General features: G+C 45.5%; 1 protein-coding gene across 1 annotated transcript in view; it reads right to left on the bottom strand.

Annotated features, from left to right (window-relative positions):
- Positions 1–13,097, bottom strand: part of LOC306823874 (NACHT, LRR and PYD domains-containing protein 14-like) — a 106,259-nt gene that overhangs the window by 53,384 nt on the left and 39,778 nt on the right. The window contains exons 4-7 of the mRNA XM_079343764.1: positions 10,791–12,615; positions 6,941–7,114; positions 1,887–2,060; positions 544–720 (exon numbers count right to left, since the gene is read on the bottom strand). Of these exons, the coding sequence (XP_079199890.1) occupies positions 544–720; positions 1,887–2,060; positions 6,941–7,114; positions 10,791–12,615 (2,350 nt within the window). The remainder of the gene's footprint in view (positions 1–543; positions 721–1,886; positions 2,061–6,940; positions 7,115–10,790; positions 12,616–13,097) is intronic.

The following is a 13,097-nucleotide window of genomic DNA, read 5'->3' as shown; positions in this document are numbered from 1 at the left end:
GGCCTGCCTGCCCGCCCGCCTGTTTTATCTCAGGTAGTCAGTTTGTCTTTTGTAGTTTGTCATGTATGGTCTGACTTTATCGCGTCTGCTCCCTGGATTTACTTTGTTTTTCTCATTTTAGTTTAAATAAATCAGTTGTTTCTGCATATGGGTCCTCCTCCCTGTTTTCTGCCCTGAACCTATGTGGAATACCTTCTTATCTTTTGTGCTTTTACATTATGTCATTGTTGTACATCATCTTTGTTATTTTTCTGTTTTAAAGCACATTAAGTCTGCGTCTGTCGTATGAAATATGCTAAATAATTAAATTTGACTTCATTAGACTTAACAGAACCAGAGGAGCCAGAGGCTTCATGTGCAACTTCATGTTAAATTTTACTGCAGTCAGAATTTTTTTTTTTTTCAAAACAAATCTCCTAAATCATTAAATATCCAGAGATTTAAATTCAGACAAATACTGATAATATATAAATCCTGAAATGTGCAACAATGGAGGATGTGGATTAAAATGATCCAAATGAATGACACATTCAGTGATCTGACCTCAGAGTCTCCAGTCTGCAGTTTGGACTCTGCAGATAATCACTCAGCAGCTTCACTCCTGAATCCTGCAGGTCGTTGTTCCAGCTCAGGTCCAGCTCTCTGAGATGGGAGGGGTTGGACTTCAGAGCTGAGACCAGAGAAGAACAGCTGATCTCTGACAACCTGCAGTCCCTCAATCTGAATAAAGAATAAAATAAGTAAATGTAGATGACAGTGAGCTTTACATGAATGTGTGATGTTGTCCACACATCTGTTCATTCCAACATTGAAGGACTTTATTAGGATGCATTAATACTTTAGTTCTTCCTGATCCTTCTTAGATTCAAACACTCAAAGCTCCTGTGAGGAACTTTCATGACGTGTCTGTTTTGGCGCCCCCCTGTGGACAAAGTGAAACCTCTTCTCTCTTTACTGATCTTGTCCTGTTCAGCAGCCGTCCCCAACTTTTGTTGCGCAACGGACCGGTTTAATGTCAGACTATTTTCACCGACCGGCCGTTAAGGTGTGGCAGATAAATATGACCAACACACAAACTGTGGCATTTTGTAAATTAAATAATAAACGTGAATCCAATGTGTACTTGTATGCAACTTTATAAACAGCGTCCTCCTGAAATGCGCCAACAACACAATAAGAGTAACATCCTCTCTGTCCCCTAACGCTCTGGTCGCTATGGTAACGCTTCAGCAAGACTTCAAAATAAGATTCACCACAAAACAAATATAAAGTACATTAAAATATATACCTCACCATGACGCTAAATCAATGAGAGCCCTAAGCTTACGGAGAGAATCTGCTCATTTTTCAAAATAAAACGTTGTTCAGACTCGGATAGTAAATAAAACTGAAATAATGTAAGTGTAATTTATTTTTCTGTGCGGCCCGGAACCATGCGACTTATGGACTGGTACCGGTCCGCGGCCTGGGGGTTGGGGACCACCCCTGTACAGTATTCGCTCACAGAAAAACTCCTCCTGCTTTCTTCGAACTCTACAAACTACAAGTCAGTGTGAATCTCTTCTGTAGGAAATATAAAGAAAGGCTTTTCCAGACAGCGTCCTGTGATTCTCCTCATGTGACAGCGAGCAGCCGGAAACAGGCAGACTTTCAAAAGGACTTTATAATGTTGGTGGTCTTATTGACTTCAGACAATCATCAAGAGAAATCCAGATTACTTTGAGTGTGTTTCATCAGCAGATCAAACCTCCTCACAGTACGTTTAAATCACAGTTTGTTTTGATATATGATCATAAAAACATGAACGGTATGAAATAGAGGAAGTGTTCATCATTCCTGAGGTATTGAACAGCAGCACAGACTTAAAGAAAGAAAAGGTGTCTGACCTCAGAGTCTCCAGTCTGCAGTTTGGACTCTGCAGATAATCACACAGCAGCTTCACTCCTGAATCCTGCAGCTGGTTCTCAGTCAGGTGCAGCTGTCTGAGATGGGAGGGGTTGGACTTCAGAGCTGAGGCCAAAGAAGAACAGCTGATCTCTGACAAACTGCAGCGCCTCAATCTGAATAAAGAATAAAAGAAGAATAAATATATTTTATAAACATTCTTGGACAAACGTAAACTTATGACATTTGACCAGGCAGACCGTGATTTCCTGGGAGCCAAGAAACGGCTTCATCACCATTGGGGACAATGGGGAGTACAGAGAACTCAACCTGGACTTTGTGGACTGGTGCCAGTGGAACTGCCTCCAGATCAACGCAGGTAAAACCAAAGAACTGGTGGTGGACTTTTGCAGACACAGAACCACCACCCCCCCCACACACACACACACACACACACACACACACACACACTGGTGAACATCCAGGACATTGCGATAGTGGACTCTTATAAGTACCTGGCTGTTCACCTGAACAATAAACTGGACTGATAACATACAGACTCTCTACAAGAATGGCTTCACCTGCTGAGGAGACTCAGGTCCTTTGGAGTGCAGGGAGATCTCCTGAAGACCTTTTATGACTCAGTGGTAGCACAGTTATCCTTTACATAGTAAGTAAGTAAGTAAGTAAGTAAGTAAAATTTATTTATATAGCACTTTTCGCAGGCAGGGGCCACAAAGTGCTTCACAAACAGGGTTTAAAAACATCACAAGCAATATACAGACAGTACAAAAATCATAGCAGCCCTAAAAGAGACTAATTAAAAGCCTGGACAAATAAAAACGTTTTCAGTTGACTCTTGAAAGTGACAACTGAATCAATTGAGCGCAAGGATGATGGAAGTTCATTCCAGAGGCTCGGAGCAACGACCTGGAAAGACCGGTCACCTCTAGTGTGATAATGAGCTCGAGGGACCTTCATCAGGTTCTGATCCATAGACCTCAGCGCTCGCACAGGAGCGTAAAGCTGGATCAGCTCACTAAGGTAAGAGGGAGCCTGACCATGTAGGGCTCTGAAGGCCAGAACCAGGATTTTAAACCTGAACCTAAAAGACACTGGCAGCCAGTGAAGGTCTTTCAGAACAGGGGATATGTGGGACCTCCTATTTGTGCGGGTCAGAATTCTTGCTGCAGAATTTTGAATTAATTGCAGTCTAGAGAGCTCTTTCTTGTTAAGACAAGAAAACAAACTATTGCAATAGTCTAAACGTGAAGACACAAAGGCATGGATAATGAGCTCCAAATCATTCTGCGAAACCATGTTTCTAAGTTTGGAGATCTTCCTCAGTTGAAAGAAGCAGTTCCTTGACAGCTGTTTACAGTGCTGGACTAAAGACATGTCTTTGTCGAAAATAACTCCCAGGTTTCTAAGACTAGGCTTCACGGACTGGCCTAGGTCCCCCAAGAACTGCTTAATCCCTGGAATTGAGTCATCAGGGGCGAGAATCAATGTTTCTGTTTTCTCAGCATTGAGCTGCAGAGAATTTTCGCTGAGCCATTGTTTGATTTCCATCAGACAAAGACGTAGGGAGCTCAGCTTCTGGATCTCGGACGGCTTAAAAGAGCAGTACAGCTGGATATCGTCAGCAAATAGGTGGAAAGAAACATCATCAAACCTTCGTATGATCTCTCCTAGAGGGATCAAATACAGCAAAAACAAGACAGGACCCAAGACGGAACCTTGAGGCACTCCACACAGCAGGTCCGCAGAATCCGACCTTATTTGGTTGGCTGCTACATTGAAGCTTCGTCCAGTTAGATAAGAAGAGAACCATTTTAGAACTGAACCCGACAGTCCAACTTGATCCCTCAGTCTTCTCAGCAGTATCTGATGGTCTACAGTGTCGAAAGCTGCGGACAGGTCCAAGAGAACCAGGACCGTGAACTTTCCAGAGTCAGCAGCAATCATAATGTCGCTGGACACTTTCAGTAAGGCCGTTTCCGTGGAGTGTTGCTTACGGAAACCGGACTGAAGCGGTTCATGGATGCTGCTTTGATCCAGGAAAAGGGTCAACTGATTACAGACCACCTTCTCAAGGATCTTTGACATGAAAGGGAGCTTAGAAATAGGCCTAAAGCTATTAAGATCTGTTTGGTCTAGGCCTGCTTTTTTTTAGTAATGGCTCCACTATGGCATGTTTGAATGCAGTAGGAAACACACCAGTGGACAAAGACAGGTTAACCATTTTGGTCACACACGGGCCGATTTCCCCAAACACTTTTTTAAAAAGCCTACAGGGAAGGACGTCAGATGAGCAAGAGGAGGGCTTCATCTTAGACATCACTGCTGAAATATCAGCAACCGTCACAGTCCTAAACAAGGACCACAAGCTGGAGACAGGCTCAGAAACAGCAGGGGTAACACGAAGAGGGGGCGGGATGTTGTCCTTGATCATCTTTATCTTGTTTGTGAAGAATCTCAAAAAGGCATTGCTGTCAGCTTCACAAAACACGGGGGTAACTGGGGCAGCAGGACATACAAGTGAGTTTATCGTTTCAAATAACACTTTGGGGTTTTTCTTATTTAGTGCTACCAGTTGGTGGATATACTCGGATCTGGCATTTTCGACCATCACATTGTATGAAGACACAAGGTCCCTGAGGTAGAGCCTGTGCACCTCAAGGTTAGTGGATTTCCACAGGCGTTCAGTCTTTCGACATAGTCTCTTTAGATTTAGGATGTCTTCATTAGTCCACGGGCGAGCTTTTTCCCTGGTAGAGGAGTTTGTTTTAACAGGAGCCACCTGGTTCAGAATTTCTACACAGTGATTGTTAAAACAGTGAGTGAGATCATCCACATCGAGACAGTTCATGACCAAGACAGGATCAAATAAATGAGAGAAACTATCTGCAGTATTAGCAGTGATAACACGCCTCTGAGACCTGACTGTTGAAGGCTTGGGCTCAGGACAAAAGTGCAGATCAAACAGAACAAGACTATGATCACTCAAATGAACATCATTTACAGACAGGTTTAAAATGTCAAGGCCAAGCGTAAAAACTAAGTCTAAAATATGGCCTTTTTGGTGAGTGGGCTCAGAAACATGCTGTTCAAAATTAAAAGTTTCAGTCAATGATAGAAGTTCCATTGCAGGGGAAGATGAGCTGTCATCAACATGAAGGTTAAAATCCCCAAGGATTAAAACAGAGTCCAGCTTTATAATAGAGGACAAGAAGTCACTAAAATCCTTTAAGAAGACAGCAGCAGGGCCAGGAGGACGGTAGATCAACACACAGTAAAAAGGGGATGAGGAACCCATCTTAACCATCTGTGATTCAAACGAAGAGAAATCTTGGGACTGGATCAGTTTGCATTTTTGGACCTCCCTGTGAACAATGGCCAGGCCACCACCACGGCGACAGGGGCGGGGCTTCCCGACAGCAGAGCAGCCAGGTGGACAGAGATCATTTAAATGAATGAACTCTTCATCTCTCTGCCATGTCTCTGAAAGACACATAATATCCAGGTTTTCTCTTGTAAAAAGATCGTTTAGTGAATGAGACTTGTTCGCAATTGAACGAGCATTCAATAGGCCGACATGGATTGACGTCTCGGAGGTAGTGTCCGTGTTGAGGAGCGGGATTGGACGAAGGCACATCCAGCGGTCACGTGAGCTCCAGCTGGTCCATGCTGGAAAAGCCGGCATAAACACGGAAGTAGGCGATGGCGATGAAAACCCCTGACCATGGCTCCAGCACTGCGAAGGGTCCAGGACAGTTGTTGAAGTGCGGGCAGGCGGCAGCGAGGACACGCTGACGCACACATCGAGGAGAGGGATCTGGCGCAGGAACCGAGCGTGGTCCCGGCAGCCGAAGACGACGGAGCCCCCGTGCGCCGCAGCACGTCTTTGCTTTACTTGGATACCGGACCGAGAGCCTCTTTTTCTGGACCTCCTGGATCTCCTGCGGGTCTTTCTCGGCACCCGATACAGCATCAAGTAGTCCTGTGAGTCGGGATGGATTTCAAACGGAGGCGGAAATGCCTGTTTGTAACGGTCCCAGGTATGAAACATGTCCTCCAATGACACTTTGATACGAAATAAAGAGTCCCGATCATAGGTTAGTAAAGCCAGGACACTTCCATTTGTCATCTGGGCTGCTAAGATCACATATAGTGAAACAATAATCATCAATAATCTACAAAATAGAGAGCGAGCCGTGGCACTGCCAGTCACAGGCGCCAGTACGGTTTGAACGTAAACAACTCAGCTGCTGCTGCTCTGCTGGAGCAGCAGCAGCATGACTGCAGATGGGAACAGACTGAACAAACTGGTGAAGAAGGCCAGCTCTGTCCTGAGCTGCCCCCTGGACCCTGTGGAGGTGGTGGGAGACATGAGTATGATGATCCCTGATGCAGAACGTCTCCCACCCCCTGCATGGTACTGTAACAGCACTGGGCAGCTCCTTCAGTGACAGGCTCCGCCCCCTGCAGGTCCTTCCTTCCTGCTGCAGTCGGACTGTTTACCAAGCCTCCTTCCATAAGATCATAAAACACACCAAACTGGACAATTTACTCCTACTTCTTGTGCAATAATAATGTTATAAGAAGTCACCTGACCTTATTAATATTTTTACATTAATTGGATTTTCATTGCGATAATAATTCATGGGACCACTTGTGCAATCACATGTCCATCCTTATATGCACTCTGTGCATGATAGTGTTCATACAGTTTATACAGACTTACATATTTAAGTTACTGGCTTTTTTAAATTATTTTTGCATATATATATTTTTTTACAGTTATATATTATTAACTCATTTAATCTCCTGCAATTTCTCCGTTTGCGAGATGTATAAAGGATTATCTTGTTTTGGTTTGTCTCTATTTTTCAGGTTCCAAAAAACCCAAAGATTAGGTGCTCTGTTGTTGCTCTTTCTATTGTTGTACTGTATTTCGTAGGGGCGATTTGTGAGACAAGGCATCTCAACCATAAAATACATTCAAACTCATTTTCTATTATATTCATATAAATATTACAGTCAGTGATCTGACCTCAAAGTCTCCAGTCTGCAGTTGGGACTCTGCAGTCTCTCACACAGCAGCTTCACTCCTGAATCCTTCAGCTTGTTGTAGCTCAGCTCCAGCTCTCTGAGATGGGAGGGGTTGGACTTCAGAGCTGAGGCCATGACTTCACAGTGAGTCTCTGAGAGTTGACAGGCAGAAAGTCTGTTGTGACACACAAAATAGAGAAACATGACCTATAAAACCAGCATTTGATATTTTCTTCTCACATTTGATCATGAAAGAATTTGTCCTGTTTGGTCTTAACTTTACACATCAGAGGTCACAGCAGGTGAGTTGGCTGCATTTATCAGCTCTGAAGCTCCGCCCGTCCAGGAAACATAAAGCCAGGTAGAGGAGAGTGAGAGTGCAGAAATACAGTCTCTGAAGTTTAGTTTTATTTCCTCATCTCCTCTGTGACCCATTGTTGTCAAAATCATGAAAGCATCAATATTTTATATGTTTTCTTTGTGCCGATGTTTGAGCCTTGCGGGTTAAAGTGACAAACTGACAGCCGCGGCCATGCCCCACACTTCATTAAAATCCTTGTCTAATCAGAGGGGCTGGTATAGTGTGCCTGCACCACAGAGGGACAAAGGACCCCTGTGCCCACATATGCCCGCTGGATCGCTTCTACAATCCAGTGGGAAAGACTTGCTTTCGACAAAGGTTTATCTGTTCCAGTTTAAAACAGACAAATAACTGATCTGTCCTCCGGTTTGTCTGTGTGCTGTGCAAATACATTCGAAGTGCTCTTACTGGACATACCAGTGAGCATCTTCGCTCCTCGTTCTCTCCTTGAATGGAATAGAGAGACCGGAGCTCAACCCTCTGACTCGTCCTAGATTCAGAAAGGACCTTGGAAAGAAATGCCGGTAGGAACCTGCAGAGGTCCGCATGAACTGAGAGAGCCTGAAGCTCTCCAATCTGCCTAGTGGTGGCCAGCGCCATCAATAGGGCTGTCTTTGGCATGTGTGTGTGTGTGTGTGTGTGTGTGGCGCTGTGAGAGACGGCTGCCTCTCCAGCAGCTCTCTTTCTTTAGCCCTAACTTTAGCCTTTTCTTAACCTTTTTAAACTTTTTAGCTCTTTTTGTTTACTCTTCCCTGCGAAGAGATCGTGTGCTTTATATAGCCTATGGATTCGCTTAAGTTTAACACTCAACCAGGAGCCAGTTTTCTCACATATTCTCGGGAGAAACTGCTGGCTCTAAGAACAATGGGACAAGCTGGGATACAACACCCCATCCCGGAGGAGTTGAGGAGGAGACCCAGGGGCTGCAAGGCCGGAGCTAAGCTAAAAGCAGAGACAGCGGAGAAACGGAGGCGCTACAAGCCATCGATTGCCTCCGTCATCATGGGGAATGTGAACTCGCTGCCGAACAAAATCGACGAGCTGTCCGCACTGAACAACCACCGGATCTACCGTGAGAGCAGCTTGTTCATCTTCACGGAGACATGGCTAAACCACCTAGTACCGGATGCTAACGTGAATATGTTGGGATTCACTGCCATGAGAGCCGACAGAAATGCAAAAGTGAGCGGGAAAAGTAAAGGTGGGGGACTCATCATGATACGACACCAACCACCTGTACGGGAAGACACAAAGCAGGATGTACTTCCTAAGGAGTCTGCGGTCCTTTAACATCTGCAGCAAGTTGCTGGGGATGTTTTATCAGTCTGTGGTTTCCAGCGTGCTTTTTTACACCGTGGTATGCTGGGGGGGGCTCATATCCAAACAGCACACATCCAGACTGGACAAACTGATCAGGCGGGCCAGCTCTGTGGTCGGCATGAAGCTGGACTCTCTGGTGACGGTGGCAGAGAAGAGGACACTGGACAAACTGCTGGATATTATGGACAATGCCAGCCACCTTCTGCACACCTTCATCAGTAACCAGAGGAGCCGGTTCAGTGAGAGACTGCTCCTTCCCAAGTGCAGAACCAACAGACTCAAACTCCTTTGTCCATCATGCCATCACGCTCTACAACTCCTCACTTGGGGGGAGGAGGACTAGAGCACATGGGACAGAGGGGTAGGAGTTGGAGCGTCTTTCCTTCTACCCTCATTGTGCAATAACACATGGACACTTTCACTCGTATGTGCAATAATCTCAACCAAGTGCAATAATCGCATTAAAAATCATTGCCTTTTTTAGAGCCTTTTTTGTATATATATATATATATATATATATATTTTTTTTGTCCAGTTCCCCATCTGCGACGCTTTACCAGTGCACCCGACACCTCGAGGGCACAATGATGCGCTTCTTGGGCCTGCATTTGCCACATGCTTTTTCATCAAACATGCCATGACAGATGAAACCAGCTGTAGTTCAGATACAACGCGCCCATCATATCTGGCCCCCAGCTCACTTGCCAGCTGCCAATTATATAGCGCCATTATGGACCCTGTATTAGCCAGCTGCGACTGCACTGCCATTGCCCTGTGTACCTTAACCAGCGAGGCATCCAACATTCTTCATCGGGAAGCTCATGAAGGGGCACAGAGCACAGAGCCTGAAGGGAACATGAGGGCTGCCGTGGTCTGGTCCAATGGTGACAGAGTTGCACAGCCAACCTTTTCTCAACCCTGCATTGCAGACAACCGTCTGCTAGAGAAAAGGTTCTTTCTCGCCATAGTGGCGTGGTTAACTTCAAAACACAATACACACCTATCATGTCCAACCTCAATAGGCATCTGCGCCCCACATCCATCACAGTTATGGCTGCGGCTCGCCATCTCGCAAAGTCACACGAGGTAGGCCTGTCGCGCTGACTATGGGTGACACGACACCACCGCCTCCCCACGGCTTGAACGGACAGTTTATTCCTATGGCGTCTGAGCCCTTTGTCAGAGCAATACGCCAGAAACGTCTGTCGGATTACTCACAGCTCTCCCGTGGCTGAGATAGCCAGATAAGCTTTGTACCTATGGCGCGTCAGTCCCTTGACAGAACAATACGCCAGGCACGGATTGTGAGAAAATGCTAAAAAAAACAGCGGACAAAACATATGTGGAGTAAACAGCAACTCTGTCAAAGAGCAAACTCTCTCTTACACTTGGTGAGTGGCAAAGACTTTCTCCTTCTAACCCACACAGTTTCTATTCTTTTTTTGTTCTTTGTAATCACACAAACGCCAACTTGCTCTCGTGGAATCAGAATGATCAGTGACCTGTGGTGCACGGGTGCTCTTATGCTGTCATTAGCCACCTCACAGGTGGATTGTCTTGAAGCTTATTGTCCAGAACGTCACCTGACCACTTGGTCAGCCTCATACATAAGGAATATGTAGTGGAGAGATAGTCTTAATGCGATAGAAAACATATCTTTAATTCTGTAGTAAGTTTTAAAGATGAAAATTAGCCTTTCCTTTTTAACTGGTTTTCCTCTGGCAGAAAACCAGTTAAAAACCAGAGAATAAATGATTGGAAATGAATGATCTGAGCTCTTTGGTCCTTACAGACAAACCACTGAGTTGGATTTATTCCCTGGAACTGGTGAAGCTTCCTTCCTCTTAAATATTCTTCATCTATAGTCTGTGATCTGAAGTGTGATCTATTAACATGGCCTGTGTTGTCTGTTTGGGCTGAACCTGGCCGAGCCCCACAAGCGAAGGCCAAGACACCAGGCACTCTCCTACAAGCCCCAAGCCTGGGCCTGGCTACAGAGTGGGGCCCCGGCTGCGGAGACATCATACCCTGTCACTTCTTTGGGAATTCTCGTATCACGTATGAATCTATTGAACTTTAACAGAGGAACACTTTTTTGGTTTAGTTTATATTAAAAAAAGTAAATTAGTACATGACACGGATTTATAATGCTCATCTCATCTGGACTTACTTTGCCTTCCTGCAGTTCCTCACAGCTGGAATCAGTCTCAGTCGTCCCTGCTCTGATGTCTTGTACATCTTCAGGTCCAACTCATCCAGAACCTCCTCGGACATCTGCAGCATGTAGGCCAGAGCAGAGCAATGGATCACAGAGAGTTTCTTCTCTGATCTGTTCTCTGACTTCAGGAACTCTTGGATCTCCTGGTGGACTGAGAGGTCCTTCATCTCCGTCAGACAGTGGAAGATGTTGATGCTTCTGTCAGGAGAGATATAATCACTGTTCCTCTCCTTCAGGTTGTTGATGACTCTCTGGATCATTTCTGGACTGTTGTCTGTCTGACCCAGCAGGCCTCCTAAGAGTCTCTGGTTTAACTCAAGAGAAAGACCATGAAGGAAGCGAACAAACAGGTCCAGGTGACCGTTCTTACTTTTCAGGGATTTCTTCATTGCTTCATTTAGGAGAACATCAAGTGTTGAATCTACATGTCTTTCTCCTAGAAAAGCCCTCAGTACTGTTTTCTTCCTGTTGGTGAAACAGTGGAACATGTAGACTGCAGCCAGAAACTCCTGAACGCTCAGATGAACAAAGCAGTAGACTGTTTTCTGGAAGATCACACACTCTGATTTGAAGATCTCTGTACAAACTCCTGAGTACACCGAGGCCTCTGTGACATCCAGACCACACCGCTCCAGGTCTTCTTGGTAGAACATCATGTTTCCGTCCTCCAGATGTTCGAATGCCAGCCTCCCCAGCTTCAGAAGAACTTCCCAGTCGGCCTCCGTCAGGTCATGTGGACTCACCTGATGTCCCTCACCATACTTGTTCTTCTTCCTCTTTGTCTGAACCAGCAGGAAGTGTGAGTACATGTCAGTCAGGGTCTTGGGCAGCTCTCCTCTCTGCTCTGTGCTCATCATGTGCTCCAGAACTGTGGCAGTGATCCAGCAGAAGACCGGGATCAGACACATGATGTGGAGGCTCCTGGAGGTCTGGATGTGTGAGATGATTCTGCTGGACAGATCTTCATCACTGAACCTCCTCCTGAAGTACTCCTCCTTCTGGGCATCAGTGAAGCCTCGTACTTCTGTTACCCTGTCAACACATGAAGGAGGGATCTGATTGGCTGCTGCAGGTCGAGAAGTGATCCAGATGAGAGCTGAGGGGAGCAGATTCCCCTTGATGAGGTTTGTGAACAGTGTGTTTAACGATGACTTCTGTGTGACATCAGACACAACCTCCCTGTTTGTGAAGTCCAATGACAGTCTGCTTTCATCCAGGCCGTCAAAGATGAACAACAGTTTACAGACAGCGAGCGTCTCTGCTGCCACCTTCTGTAATGTTGGATGGAAAACACGGAGCAGCTCAAGAAGACTGTAGTGCTGATCTCTGACCAAGTTCAGCTCCCTGAATGAAAACAGGATCAGCAGACTGACGTCTTGGTTCTCTGAGCCCTCGGCCCAGTCCAGAGTGAACTTCTGCACTGAGAAGGTTTTTCCAACACCAGCCACGCCGTTTGTCAGAACCACTCTGATGGGTTTCTGTTGGTCGGGTTGAGCTCCTGTCTTTGGTTCCTGTTGGTCGGGTAAGGCTTTAAAGATGTCCTGGCACTTGATTGGAGTCTCATGGAGGATCTTCTTTTTATAGTCTGTCTCCATCTGTCTCACCTCATGTTGGGTGTTCACCTCTTCTCTCTGCCCCTCTGTGATGAAGAGCTCAGTAAAGATCCTTTTGAGGGGGATTCTACTTCCTGTTTCTTCACTTCCTTCAGTCACACGTTCACATCTCGTCCTCAGACTGACCTTATGTTGATCTAAAACCTCCTGCTGACCTCTATCTACTGAAAGAGAGAATGATACAATCTGATTATTGTTTTCAGATGTTTTTGTAAAAGAAGTAAAAAGAGTTTTAATTTCTAGACTTTTGACCAATAAAAGTCGTGTTTTAGGAGATCACAGAAGCTCAAAGGTGTACAGTCTTACTTTGTTCAGTGCTGCTCTGACTGACTGTCTGCAGTCCAGACCCTGGTCTGGATCCTCTTATCTGCTCCTCTCTAACATGAGTCCTCTTTGTCCCCCTGTGAAGACATGTCTTTAGAACTAAACTGATGGTTGACTGATAGAAAATATGAAGATTTATCAAACACAATCTAAAGAGTCAGATGATCACAGAGAGCAGGTAACGCCTTCTTTCTTCTGTTTGGATTCATTTGATTCAGTCAGACTGAACACCATGTGCAGCTTCTTCACAGTCAGAGAATCAAAGAGTCTGATCCTGTCATCCACTGTTTCACTTCAGACAGCTGAGCTCGGGTTAGTCCAC

This window comes from Symphodus melops (genome assembly GCF_947650265.1).
Source record: "Symphodus melops genome assembly, chromosome: 5".
Lineage (NCBI taxonomy): Eukaryota > Metazoa > Chordata > Actinopteri > Labriformes > Labridae > Symphodus > Symphodus melops.
Note: the sequence above shows the minus strand (reverse complement) of the source record. Positions and strands in the feature narration are given on the sequence as shown.